General features: G+C 43.9%; 1 protein-coding gene across 1 annotated transcript in view; it reads right to left on the bottom strand.

The window, feature by feature from the left end:
• LOC118372275 (FERM and PDZ domain-containing protein 4-like) overlaps positions 1-13,972 on the bottom strand; it is a 34,572-nt gene that overhangs the window by 10,655 nt on the left and 9,945 nt on the right. The window contains exons 2-4 of the mRNA XM_052498895.1: positions 10,970-11,086; positions 8,604-8,748; positions 2,936-3,040 (exon numbers count right to left, since the gene is read on the bottom strand). Coding sequence (XP_052354855.1) covers positions 2,936-3,040; positions 8,604-8,748; positions 10,970-11,086 — 367 coding nt within the window. The remainder of the gene's footprint in view (positions 1-2,935; positions 3,041-8,603; positions 8,749-10,969; positions 11,087-13,972) is intronic.

The raw sequence follows: 13,972 nt of genomic DNA, 5'->3' as shown, positions 1-13,972 counted from the left end.
GGGCATTCAGGCCAAAGAATTCAATCTTGGTTTCATCAGACCAGAGAATCTTGTTTCTCATGGTTTGAGACTCTTTAGGTGCCTTTTGGCAAACTCCAACCAGGCTGTCATGTGCCTTTTACTGAGGAGTGGCTTCCGTCTGGCCACTCTACCATAATGGCCTGATTGGTGGAGTGTTGCAGAGATAGTTGTCCTTGTGGAAGGTTCCCCCTTCTCCACAGAGGAACCCTATTGCTCAGTTTGGCCGGGGCAGCCAGCTCTAGGAAGAACGTTGGCAGTTCCAAACTTCTTCCATTCATGAATGACGGAGGCCACTGTGTTCTTGGGGATCTTCAATGCTGCAGAAATGTTTTGGTACCTTTCCCCAGATCTGTGCCTCGACACAATCCTGTCTCGGAGCTCTGCGGACAATTCCTTCAACCTCATGGCTTGGTTTTTGCTCAGATGTGCACTGTCAACTGTGGGACCTTATATAGACAGGTGTGTGCCTTTCCAAATCATGTCCAGTTAATTGAATTTACCACAGGTGGACTCCAATCAAGTTGTAGAAACATCTCAAGGATGATCAATGGAAACAGGATGCACCTGAGCTCAATTTCGAGTCTCATAGCAAAGGGTCTGAATACTTATGTAAATAAGGTAAATCTGTTTTTTAGGTTTAATAAATGTGCAGAAAAATCTAAAAAACAGTTTTTTTTGTATGAGGTACTGGGTGTAGATTGATAAAGAAAACCTTTTGTTTAATCGATTTTAGAATAAGGCTGTAATGTAACAAAATGTGGAACAAGTCAAGGGGTGTGAATAGGAATATCCATACGAGCACACCATTTACAATGCATCCCCAATAAATTGTTTCATTTGAACTGATATGCTTATGTGTATATTGTAAGAGAGCCTTACTTATAAAAAATAAAATACAAAGATATAATTCATGTGAACCAAATATACAGTTGAAGTCGGAAGTTTACATACACCTCAGCCAAATATATTTAAACTCAGTTTCACAATTACTGACATTTAATCCTAGTAAAAAGTCTCTGTCTTAGGTCAGTTCGGATCAATCAATCAATCAAATTTTATTTATATAGCCCTTCGTACATCAGCTGATATCTCAAAGTGCTGTACAGAAACCCAGCCTAAAACCCCAAACAGCAAGCAATGCAGGTGTAGAAGCACGGTGGCTAGGAAAAACTCCCTAGAAAGGCCAAAACCTAGGAAGAAACCTAGAGAGGAACCAGGCTATTTGGGGTGGCCAGTCCTCTTCTGGCTGTGCCGGGTGGAGATTATAACAGAACATGGCCAAGATGTTCAAATGTTCATAAATGACCAGCATGGTCAAATAATAACAAGGCAGAACAGTTGAAACTGGAGCAGCAGCACAGTCAGGTGGACTGGGGACAGCAAGGAGTCATCATGTCAGGTCGTCCTGGGGCACGGTCCTTGGGCTCAGGTCCTCCGAGAGAGAGGACTTTATTTTAAGAATGTGAAATGTCAGAATAATAGTAGATACAATTATTTCTTTCATCACATTGCCAGTGGGTCAGAAGTTTACATACACTCAATTAGTATTTGCTAGCATTGCCTTAAATTGTTTAACTTGGGTCAAACGTTTTAGGTAGCCTTCCACAAGCTTCCCACAATAAGCTGGTGAAACCGAGTCAGGTTTGTTGGCCTCCTTGCTCGTGTACGCCTTTCCAGTTCTGCCCACAAATTTTCTATGGGATTGTGGTCAGGGCTTTGTGATGGCCACTCCAATACCTTGATTTTGTTGTCCTTATCTCATATTGCCACAACTTTGAAAGTATGCTTGGGGACATTGTCCATTTGGAAGACCCATTTGCAACCAAGCTTTAACTTCCTGACTGATGTCTTGAGATGTCTTCCTCATGATGCCATCTATTTTGTGAAGTGCACCAGCCCCTCTTGCAGAAAAGCAGTTTGTTCTTCGGCTTGCAAGCCTCCCCCTTTTTCCTCCAAACATGATAGTGATGATGGTCATGATGGTCATTACGGCCAAACAGTTCTATTTTTGTTTCATCAGACCAGATGACATTTCTCCAAAAAGTACGATCTTTGTCCCCATGTGTAGTTGCAAACCGTAGTCTTTTTTATGGTGGTTTTGGAGCAGTGGCTTCTTCCTTGCTGAGCGGCCTTTCAGGTTATGTCAATATAGGACTCATTTTACTCTGGATATAGATACTTTTGTACCTGTTTCCTCCAGCATCTTCACAGGGTCCCTTGCTGTTGTTCTGGGATTGATTTGCACTTTTTGCACCAAAGTACGTTAATCTCTAGGAGACAGAACACGTCTCCTTCCTGAGCGGTATGACGACTGCGTGATCCCATGGTGTTTATACTTGCGTACTATTGTTTGTACAGATGAACGTGGTACCTTCAGGCATTCGGAAATTGCTTCCAAGGATGAACCAGACTTGTGGAGGTCTACAATTTGTTTCTGAGGTCTTGGCTGATTCCTTTTGATTTTCCCATTATGTCAAGCAAAGGGGCACTGAGTACAATTGACTCAAATTATATCAATTAGCCTATCATAAGCTTCTAAAGTCATGACATAATTTTCGGGAATCTTCCAAGCTTAAAAGGTTTAAAGGCACAGTCAAATTAGTGTATGTAAACGTCTGACCCACTGGAATTGTGATACAGTGAATTATAAGTAAAATAATCTGTCTGTAAACAATTGTTGGAAAAATAACTTGAGTCATGCACAAAGTAAATGTCCTAACCGACTTGCCAAAACTATAGTTTGTTAATTAACAACAAATTTGTGGAGTGCTTAAAAACCGAGTTTTAATGACAACCTAAGTGTATGTAAACTTCCAACTTCAACTGTACACAAATAACTTGCTCAGTTCAGTTGGTGGTTAAAGGTCAAATGGATAAATTCAATGGTCAACCATGTGACAGGAGGAGAACTTACCGGAACCTGACCGTTAATGATGACCTCTTCTGCAAAGCGCACTTTGACCGGATTGGACTTGAGCTTGGCTTTTTTGGCTGCACTGATGAACGCTGATTTGGGCGACTGAGAACAGAGAGATTTAGCATGGAGGTCAGGATGAAACCAAATCCCTGTGTCGGGTGTGCAGCAATGTTACATCCTGTTATTATAACCAGCAGTTCTAAAAAATAAAGATACTCACAGGGTACGGCTGGACAACAGTCAACATAATGGACTCCTTACAGTTTCTGGAGGGAGAAAAGCACATTTAATTGACTGATAGTCACAGTGAATGACTTCAATTTAATGGCAACGTAAACAGGAAATCAATGATTTCCAATCCAATATAATGAACTACACGCGCACACAGGCACAGACGCTCACACACGCACGCATGTACACATGTTTGGAGGCACAAACACGCATGGACATACATACACACACCATATTCTGGTATCTGGGAGGGATGAAATGTTATTAAAATGTTCACGTCTCCACAAACAAACAGGCAAGAACACAGCCTCACTTCAGACTCTGACATTTATCAATTTCAAATGAAATGTCATGTCTGCTATGTTAGAAAGTATAATTACCCAAGCTTTTGCCTGAGTTCTGTTCAGTACAATTGGCTCTGAATATGTGAGAGATGCCCAATCAAGTAATGCAGTCACGAAAATGCAATGTTCACTTTTCAGAATTGAACACTTAAAAACGACCGAAGGCCTTTTGAGAAAGTCTGGTCATCCTTCAGAAATACAACAACTGTCAGCCGTGTTTACACTCCACAGAGCATCATCACAAAATAAAAACTACAACGTGAAGGACAGGACACAAGATGTCCCCCCCCCTAAGGGTTCGGATGTGTCTGGGAAATTACAGCCATCAAATCACCGAATACTTTGTAACGTCTCTACTTTGTTAAGGAGACAGAAATAATGGTTTATGAAATTCTTTTCTCAAAAGGAAAAAAGTGCCTGTAAAGTCTGGCGCCTAAAGGGCCATGGGAGATAACAGCTGTTGGCACAACTGGACATAGTTACCCATGATGAATACCCTAGATAAACAGAGACAATAAGACAGACAGACAGGGTCACCTGACGAGGTCGATGACTCGTTCCCTGGGCACTGAGCTGACTGCCTCGTCGTTGATCATGATGATCTCATCTCCTGGGATCAGCTTTCCCTCCGAGGGACCTCCTACACCACACACACACACACACACACACACACACACACACACACACACACACACACACACACACACACACACACACACACACACACACACACACACACACACACACACACACAGTCAAGGATTTGTACATACATTTGTCGTAAACAATGCTGACGCACTGAGACGTTTAGGCTCCGTGTTCACGTTGTCTTCGGTTCAAATCTGGTTTCAAACGTCAGCCCTTCCCGCTAACACCAAAGAAAAATGAACTCATGACATTTTTCTCAAAAACTCAGGTTCACTCAATTCCCAGGTGTGACAGTCTCTCTGCGTCCCACTCTCTCCTGTGGAGATTACGAGCTTCTCAACCGGCTCTGGCAATTGAATCTCTCTGCTTGTGTTGTAGAGGCACAATGTAGAGGCACAGATGAAGATGGGCCTTTGTTCCCGATGCCTGCACCGATTCTGAAAGCGCTAATTATTTTCCAACAAGAAAGCCTGTTTCCCGTGATAGTGAAGTCCTGAATAAACGGATTGATGGATGACACTGGCTGAGGAGAGGAGACGTGGGGAGAGAGCGTAGGGGGCTTCAGAAACTCTCCCAACATCTGAATAGAATAGAGAGACGCTGAGAGAGAATCCCTCTGCCTTACTGTTTTGTCGTCTCAGTCTGTAGTCACACTAAGCACCGGATGAGCAACACTCATAAGTTGACTGACAATGTTACCTGTGTCAAAGTCTTTCAGTAGATTATTGGGATAAAATGAAAAGAACATGGAATACCTAAAGGATCGATTGTCAGAACAACCATAGTAGTTCTGTAGTAGTCCTTCTGTAGCTCAGTTGGTAGAGCGTGGCGCTTGTAACGCCAGGGTAGTGGGTTCGATTCCCGGGACCACCCATACGTAGAATGTATGCACACATGACTGTAAGTCGCTTTGGATAAAAGCGTCTGCTAAATGGCATATATTATTTATTATTATTATTATTAACCATCATGTAATCCATCAGTGATTGGTGTTTCTCACCGACTAATATTCGCTGTACCTCACCAAAGTTGTCAGATGAGAACAAAAAAGTAATTTGATTGGTGTCACTGCATGTCCAATTGCATCGTGTCATTTTAATTATCACACTAATTGACAGGGAAAAGCCACCACTTCATCACTGTGTTTCAGTGAGCTCATATACAGCCTAGCGGAGATTCAGTTCAAGAGGTAATTGTTCTGTCGAGAATTCATAATTGCTCAGAGGCTGCTATAGGCGAGATACAATCCATGGCAGTGGCTGCCTTATGCATTTATTGAGTCAGAGAGATAGGTGAAATAAAAAATAAAAAATAAATCAAATCAAATCTTTATTTAACCAGGTAGGCTAGTTGAGAACAAGTTCTCATTTGCAACTGCGACCTGGCCAAGATAAAGCAAAGCAGTGTGACACAGACAACAGAGTTACACATGGGATAAACAAGCGTACAGTCAATAACACAATAGAACAAGTCTATATACAGTGTGTGCAAATGGCATAAGGAGGTAAGACAATAAATAGGCCATAGTAGTGAAGTAATTACAATTTAAGAAATTAACACTGGAGTGATAGATGTGCAGGTGATGATGTGCAAGTAGAAATACTGGTGTGCAAAAGAGCAAAAAAGTAAATAAAAACAATATGGGGATGAGGTAGGTAGTTGGATGGGCTATTTACAGATGGGCTGTGTACAGGTGCAGTGATCGGTAAGTTGCTCAGATAGCTGATTTTTAAAGTTGGTGAGGGAGATAAGTCTCCAACTTCAGCGATTTTTGCAATTCGTTCCAGTCATTGGGACGGCAGGGTAGCCTAGTGGTTATAGCGTTGGACTAGTAACCGAAAGGTTGCAAGTTCGAATCCCCGAACTGACAAGGTACAAATCTGTCGTTCTGCCCCTGAACAGGCAGTTAACCCACTGTTCCTAGGCCGTCATTGAAAATAAGAATTTGTTCTTAACTGACTTGCCTAGTAAAATAAAAAAATAAAAAATTGGCAGCAGAGAACTGGAAGGAAAGGCAGCCAAATGAGGTGTTGGCTTTGGGGATGACCAGTGAGATATACCTGCTGGAGCGTGTGCTACGGGTGGGTGGTGTTATGGTGACCAGTGAGCTGAGATAAGGCGGAGCTTTACCTAGCAAAGACTTATAGATGACCTGGAGCCAGTGGGTCTGGCGACGAATATGTAGCGAGGGCCGGCGTACGAGAGCAGACAAGTCGCAGCGGTGGGTAGTATATGGGGCTTTAGTGACAAAACGGATGGCACTGTGATAGCAAACTGGATGCAGTCTGAGTAGAGTGTTGGAGGCTATTTTGTAAATGACATCGCCAAAGTCGAGAATCGGTAGGATAGTCAGTTTTACGAGGGTATGTTTGGCAGCGTGAGTGAAGAAGGCTTTGTTACCAAATAGGAAGCCGATTTTAGATTTAATTTTGGATTGGAGATGTTTAATATGAAACTGGATGGAGAGTTTAGAGTCTAGCCAGACACCTAGGTATTGTAGTTGTCCACATATTCCAAGAACCGTCCAGAGTAGTGATGCTAGTCAGGTGGGTGAGGGCAGCGATCGGTTGAAAAGCATTTAGTTTTACTTGCGTTTAAGAGCAGTTGGAGGCCACGGAAGGAGTGTTGTATGGCATTGAAGCTCATTTGGAGGTTTGTTAACACAGTGTCCAAAGAAGGGCCAGATGTATATAGAATGGTGTTGTCTGCGTAGAGGTGGATCAGAGAATCACCAGCAGCAAGAGCGACATTGTTGATAAATACAGAGAAAATAGTCGGCCTGAGAATTGAACCCTGTGGTACCCTCATAGAGACTGCCAGAGGTCCGATTTGACACACTGAACTCTGTCTGAAGTAGTTGGTGAACCAGGCAAGGCAGTCATTTGAGAAACCAAGGCTGTTGAGTCTGCCGATAAGAATGCGGTGATTGACAGAGTCGAAAGCCTTGGCCAGGTCGATGAAGACGGCTGTATAGTACAGTCTTTTATCGATGGCGGTTATGATATCGTTTAGTACCTTGAGCGTGGTTGAGGTGCACCCATGACCAGCTCGGTAACCGGATTGCACAGCGGAGAAGGTATGGTGGGATTTAAAATGGTCAGTGATCTGTTGATTAACTTGGCTTTCAAAGAATTTAGAAAGGCAGGTGCAGGATGGATATAGGTCTGTAACAGTTTGGGTCTAGAGTGTCACCCCCTTTGAAGATGGGGATGACCGCGGCAGCTTTCCAATCTTCAGGAATCTTGGACAATATGAAAGAGAGTTTGAACAGACTAGTAATAGGGGTTGCAACAATGGCGGCAGATCATTTTAGAAAGAGAGGGTCCAGATTGTCTAGCCCAGCTGATTTGTACGGGTCCAGGTTTTGCAGCTCTTTCAGAACATCTGCTATCTGGATTTGGGTGAAGGAGAAGCTGGGGAGTCTTGAGCAAGTAGCTGCGGGGGGTGCGGAGCTGTTGGCTGGGGTTGGGGTAGCCAGGAGGAAAACATGGCCAGCCATAAATAAATGCTTATTGAAATTCTTGATTATCGTGGATTTATCGGTGGTGACAGTGTTTCCTTGCCTCAGTGCCGTGGACAACTGGGAGAAGGTGCTCTTATTCTTCAAGGACTTTACAGTGTCCCAAAACTTTTTGGAGTTAAAGCTACAGGATGCAAATTTCTGTTTGAAAAAGCTAGCCTTTGCTTTGCTAACCGACTGCGTATATTGGTTCCTGACTTCCCTAAAAAGTTGCATATCGCGGGGACTATTCAATGCACAGGGACATATCGCGGGGACTAGATAGATGACATCACACCAGGGCCAGAAGTCTCATTAGAATTAACACGACCCTCATATTCCTTAATAATTCTCAATCATGACATTTGTGGTTATTGAATTGTATTGTTGATCAAACAGTGCTTATTGGATTATTGATATACCCCCTAGGCGGATAGAGACGTGACATGTGCTTGGAGCCAAGGACCACTGCTTACAAAGTGCAGAGCGTGAAAAGCCCTATGGCATCAATGTCATACTACAAGCATGTGACAACGATTTAACTGCTCTTATTAACCAAAATACAGATAATGTTACCGACACTTGAAAGGTCGATGGGAAAGCCAGAATTAACCCAAGGATGTGAAGGTATCCATAACACATACACTAGAATGTAATTTCCATTGACTAAAATGCCTTTGAACACTTTGTACCAATATCATGTTCAGTAGATTTCTAAACTTCATGTAGGGATAATATCTGGATATGATCCCATGAAACAGCTACGGCCCTGTTCTGACATGAGTGTCATGTATATTGATATGGTTTTAAATTAGAGCTCTTCAGGTGAGTTCGGTCAGTGATGATCATGGGAGACGGAGGCGGAGGGATATACCAGGAGGGGTCATGGGAGATGTAGGCAGTTGGTGGGACGTTGATGCATACCAGGCGTAACAGAGCGTACCACCACCGGTTTCTCACTTCCGGCCACGAAGCCAAACCCCAGGACAGGGTCCCGTCTCATCTCCACCAGCCGAGGGTCAGGGGGCACCAGCTGCACCCCATCCAGACGGTGCACCTCCTCCAGGGAGCTGCTCTGGGACACGTGGCTGAGAGCAAACAGGAAAAGGCAACGCATCATCAGAGACAGACTCAATAGGGGAGCTTCTCAGTCCAAACTGATCCAACTGGAGTCTAATGACACAGGACTCTCCTGACTAGAATAGTGTTTTCCCTAGTATTGGGTAGGCCTTACTCCAAACTCTTTTGTTCCTTGCCTAAAACAAATTGGCTTTAGTCCCAAAACTGTGAGGAACCGGCGAGAGGGTAGTGGGATCAGTTTGGAATTGGGCCCCAGAATGATTCTGTTATTAACTCAAATAATTATTATTTGACCTTTATTTATACAGGTAAGTCAATTAAGAACACATTCTTATTTACATTCTTATTTAAAAACAATCAGCAGTCTGGCACCCTGCATCTGGGTGGGGTCAGCAGTCTACAAATAGACACTTCTCACTTAGATAACTCACACATCTAATTTACACTGTGCTACATAACAATCCTAAACCATCTGACACACTTCCTCATGCAAGCATGTACGCACAATGGGTCAAAGGTTGAAGTTCACTGTCTGGCATTAGTGATGTGATCGGGTGTGGCATCCTACATTTGTGCTTCTGATGTACCCACTTGCACCATATCCACAGTCCACATCCTCCATGTTCGTGTTTTTTTGCCCTCTCTTTACCTATTCCAATTGGTTCTGTCCATCCCCCTTCTAAACTAATGTCTATTGGTTCTGTGATAATATGAAGTATCTCTGGGTTATATTATCCATTACGTTTTTTTGGCGTCTCCATTCTCTCTCTGTTCAAGTCCATTTTCTCAGGACTAGTTTCAATACATTTTCACTACTTTACTGTAGCTCTCCCTCTCCTAAATCTGTATGCTGATGAATCGTGTTCAGTCCCGTACCCTAGGTGAGCTACACGCAGGCATATCGATCACGGTTTCATCTCCAAGAGCTGGGCAAATGGTCAGAGTTCATCTGTGCCATGGAAGGTTAAATGCTGATGTTGCAGCGGATCCACACAGACCGGCACCAGGTAATCCATACATGGGTATACCAAGGGCACAGTAAACACCGGAATGTCTAATATTCCCTGGATATCAAAGGATAATATCAATAGTGTGGACTGTCTGGGATTCAGGATTCAGTGTACTATCATTATCCCAAGCGCACAGAGAGGGTGATGTATTTGAAATCCACTCAGTCCTTTATGCCCAACAGGGAGACCCATCTATTACACTCGGGCCAAATCAGAGAAAAATATCGCCACAAAGCCAGATATATTGCTCTGAGACCAGCCATATATTATCCTCCTAATAGCTGTCTCATACCTCCGACGGTACGGCTCGCACATACACGCCCACGTGCACACACACACGTAGGCAGGCAAGCACACACATTCCCCTTTGCCACGAAGGAGAACAGCAACATTCACTAAACCTGTAACAGTAGGTTGTACTAGGTTAGGTTAGGAGAACAATCTTGTCGGTTTAACCTGTCCTCATCCATTTATTTCTCGCACCTAGAAATCCAATTGTCACGCTCTCTTATCTGCACTCCGGTGTCATCTCTGTGAACGTCACCCCATTCTCACTTGGGATCAAAGAAGCCTCCATGCTAGTGACACGTCTAGAGATAGGAGACAGCAGCCTTTCCTTGTTCAGAGCTCCTGTGTCACTCAGTGGGGAAAAGGTGTGTTTTATGTATCCACAGAGGTAGTAAAAGAAATCAGTATTCTGAAAGAATTCAAGACACTGAAGCAGTCTACGTCAGACAGGGATGAGGGGATGGAGGTGGGGTGGGGTGGGGGGGATCAGTATTCCATTGGCATACTGTTGATACAGGACACGGGAGAACATGACGCGTCCAGACAAAATTGGAACGACGGACCTTTAAAAAGATAAACACTACACTAGTCCTCATAATCCTTAGGAATCTCCATTACAGCGCAGGTGTTCCCTAGCACCTGTCATAACTGACGTTTTGAGTAATCACACTATGAAGCATGTAGTGGAAATTTGATCAGAGGATCATTTCAAGTTTAAGTCAGGACGGTTAATCAAACAATGTAGGTGATCACACACACTCGATAATTATACTGTAAGGCACACTCACTGAGCAACAGTCTGTCACGTGTTATAATGCTACAACAAGTGATTTGAATGTTAATAGCTGAGTGAGGTGGACTTGAAATAGGCCTAGAATTTGGCCATTGGACACTGTTGTTGTACACCCCCCTGGGGAGGGATGGTACTTACTTGCTGAAGTAGTCTCGGCCGTCCCTGTAAGAGCCCATGTCCCAGCCATAGGGGGGTCCCGGCAGGGAGCCCCAGGATCCAGAGGGGTGAGGCCAGCCCGATGATTTGGTCTTGTGGCTGAAGCAGAGCAAAATGAGGTGTAAGGATGATCGTTTGGGCGTCTTACTAATATGTGATGTTGCTGTAAGGAACACTCAGAGCCTACCCACTACTGGACCACGGGACATTATTGTTCCTAGTCCTTCGAGCTGGAGATCTACATAGCTTAACATAATTGGCTGCTACGGTCATTACATAGCCGCTGTAGCCAAGTCCTGCCATGAAATTCTGTTAAGAGTGTGAAGGCATGAGGCGGTCAGAGAACCCCGAGACGACCGTCGGACGGCTCACCGTAAATTACATTAATGGTGTAACCGAGACGTCAAGGCACAACAGGCTTCAAACTAATGCTTGGAGATTTGTGAAATTGGTTGCGTATCAACAGCACTAACATTGGCATCCTCTCTTGGATAAACTTTGCATCAAGTGTGCATAGAATCAAAATGTATATCATTGTCATTCTCAACTCTTCACAGGGCCAAATCATACAGAACATACAATAGCCACCGTTTGTTGATTTGTTATCACATACAAAAGATTGGCTTCCAAGCCTTGAGGTAGAAATAACACTGTCGTGACAGTTCAATGACAACGCCAAGCTAGGGCACAGTGGAACACGGAGGACATCCTGTCAGAAACACACAGTAGGTGACAAACACCCACAGATTGATGTGTCACAGTGTATTCATTCACACTCTGGCCTCCAGCCACGCCACGCTGCATTGATGTCTGCTGAAGACTTTACACATGTAAAGCACAACGTGGTAGCACAACGTGGTAGCACAACGTGATAAGGCACCATACTGCAATATGTAGAAGAATAAAGACAAGATCAGAAAACATGTTTTCATCAGTAACCTTTCTTTATGGACACAAAACCCCAGTGAAAACAATTTAGCGTGGATTTTAATCAGCTGATACTTAAATATCCCTAAAAAATATCATACTTATAGACTTAATGGGTTGACTACATTAAGCCATCAGTGGGACAATATCAACCCCATTATCCCATCATGGGGGTGGGTTTCAGAGAGCCAGCTCTGCAGTCGGTCGGCATGCTTGTGTCTCAGCGTGTGTCTCATTGTGTTGAAGAGGCTTTTGGTCTAAACCAAACTGCTGTGGCGGATTCCGAGCTGAGGCCTTCATCTCCTAATCCTCCACATCAGAGCCAAAACAAATCTACCACTGTGTGTGTGTGTGTGTTTGTGTGTGTGTGTGTGTAGTAAGAGGATTTAAAGGAAGAGGAGGAGGAGAGGGAGTGTATGAAAAACGCCATTCCACTAGAGATCTGATGTCACAGCCTAGCAGGGAGCAGAAGGGGGGAGACTGTTCCTCAAAAACAGTTGATGTACAGAAGGCAAAGGGATTTGGGTATTGATGTGGGAACCCTGTGGTCAATTGTTTTTGCCGGAAGGAAAAGTTGTGGGAGTTAAAAAGAGGAGAAGACTATGAGAATAAGAGATTCAAATGATCAGTTCAATGATCATCATCATCATCATCATCATCATCATCATCATCATCAAACAGAGCGGCTGTACTTTGTATGAATAAAAAAAGCAACCATTGACCCATGAAGCCTGTAATCAATATGAAACGTGGGCATGTAGCAACACTTTAAGGAAATCGAAAAGCACTTTCCCTTTCAGAGGTAGAATTGGTCATTTCTGAATAGCTTTTGCTGCAACCCCCCCCCCACCCAAAGATAGCAGAACCACTCAAGGCCTTGAATCAATCATTCTGATTCAACGGCAAAAAGGTCCCAAAGAACTAAAACTGAGCAACAAATCTAAACGTAGACGGATTATCTCTTGGCCATTCTGAACAGAATGATGGTGAATCGAGTCATTTCCAAAAGTTGTTGTAAGATTTGGGCTCATAGCCTAATGCCTAGCTGTGAATGACAGCCAGTCTCATGATGACACATAGTCTGTTGTATGATGGTCATAGCCTCCTGAATGAAGTCTTACATCCTATTGCTTGGTTATACCTTCAAAGCCTGCCATTACATCCACTGATTTTCCCTTCTGTTGAACAGGTCTGTAAAACACTTGAAACAAACAATGGCCTACAGTGGCATATTGCACAATCTGCAATCTCCCTGCACTGGATGTGTGTGTGTGTGTGTGTGTGTGTGTGTGTGTGTGTGTGTGTGTGTGTGTGTGTGTGTGTGTGTGTGTGCGCGCGCACTGGGAGGTAACAATGCTTTGAAAAGGGTCTTTCAGATCACATGTCTCACGCACACTCTCCAGCTTTTCTCCAGCATTTCTAAAACCATCTATGTTGGAGCAGAAAGGTTTTCGAGAGGATGGAGTCCAGCATTGTCCTATTCTTCAAGCAAGAAGTGTGTCAAAAGCCATTTTCCTTTTCCCGAGTGCTCCCATCCACATATACCCATCTAATTGTGGACTATTCTGTGGCACCACCGCCAGCTATGATCATCAGAACAATTATCGCTTGGTTCAGAGAATCGCATTCTTGTCGAGCTATGATGGCTGAGGAGACCTCATGCCGTTAGTGCTAGCAGGCTTTCCTCACACTCCACACAGCAGTATGTTCAGCTTGGACGGCTCATCACTCACCATGCTCCAGCAAGCAGGGGTAAAGAGGCTAGACCGAGAGAGAGAGACAGTGAGAGAGAGTGCGAGCCCTGGTTAAAAACCCGTTCTCCCCCCACTACCTAGGTCTCTACCCAGACATTCAGCCAGCCACACACATGCTAATAGCTTTTCCATGATGTGTTAGTCCCATTAGCACAATGTCAAAAAGAGATGCTACAATCTCCCTCCCCGGGCCCTGCCTCTCTTTTTACACTCTAAGGAATAACTAGGCTAATACCCCCCTTCGCTCCAAGACTGGGTGGAGGGCATAGAAATATTCAACAACAAGAGAGCACCTCAGTCATAC

The sequence above is a fragment of the Oncorhynchus keta genome, chromosome 37, assembly GCF_023373465.1.
Source record: "Oncorhynchus keta strain PuntledgeMale-10-30-2019 chromosome 37, Oket_V2, whole genome shotgun sequence".
NCBI classification, from domain to species: Eukaryota; Metazoa; Chordata; class Actinopteri; order Salmoniformes; family Salmonidae; genus Oncorhynchus; species Oncorhynchus keta.
This window is presented reverse-complemented; position numbering and strand designations above follow the sequence as displayed.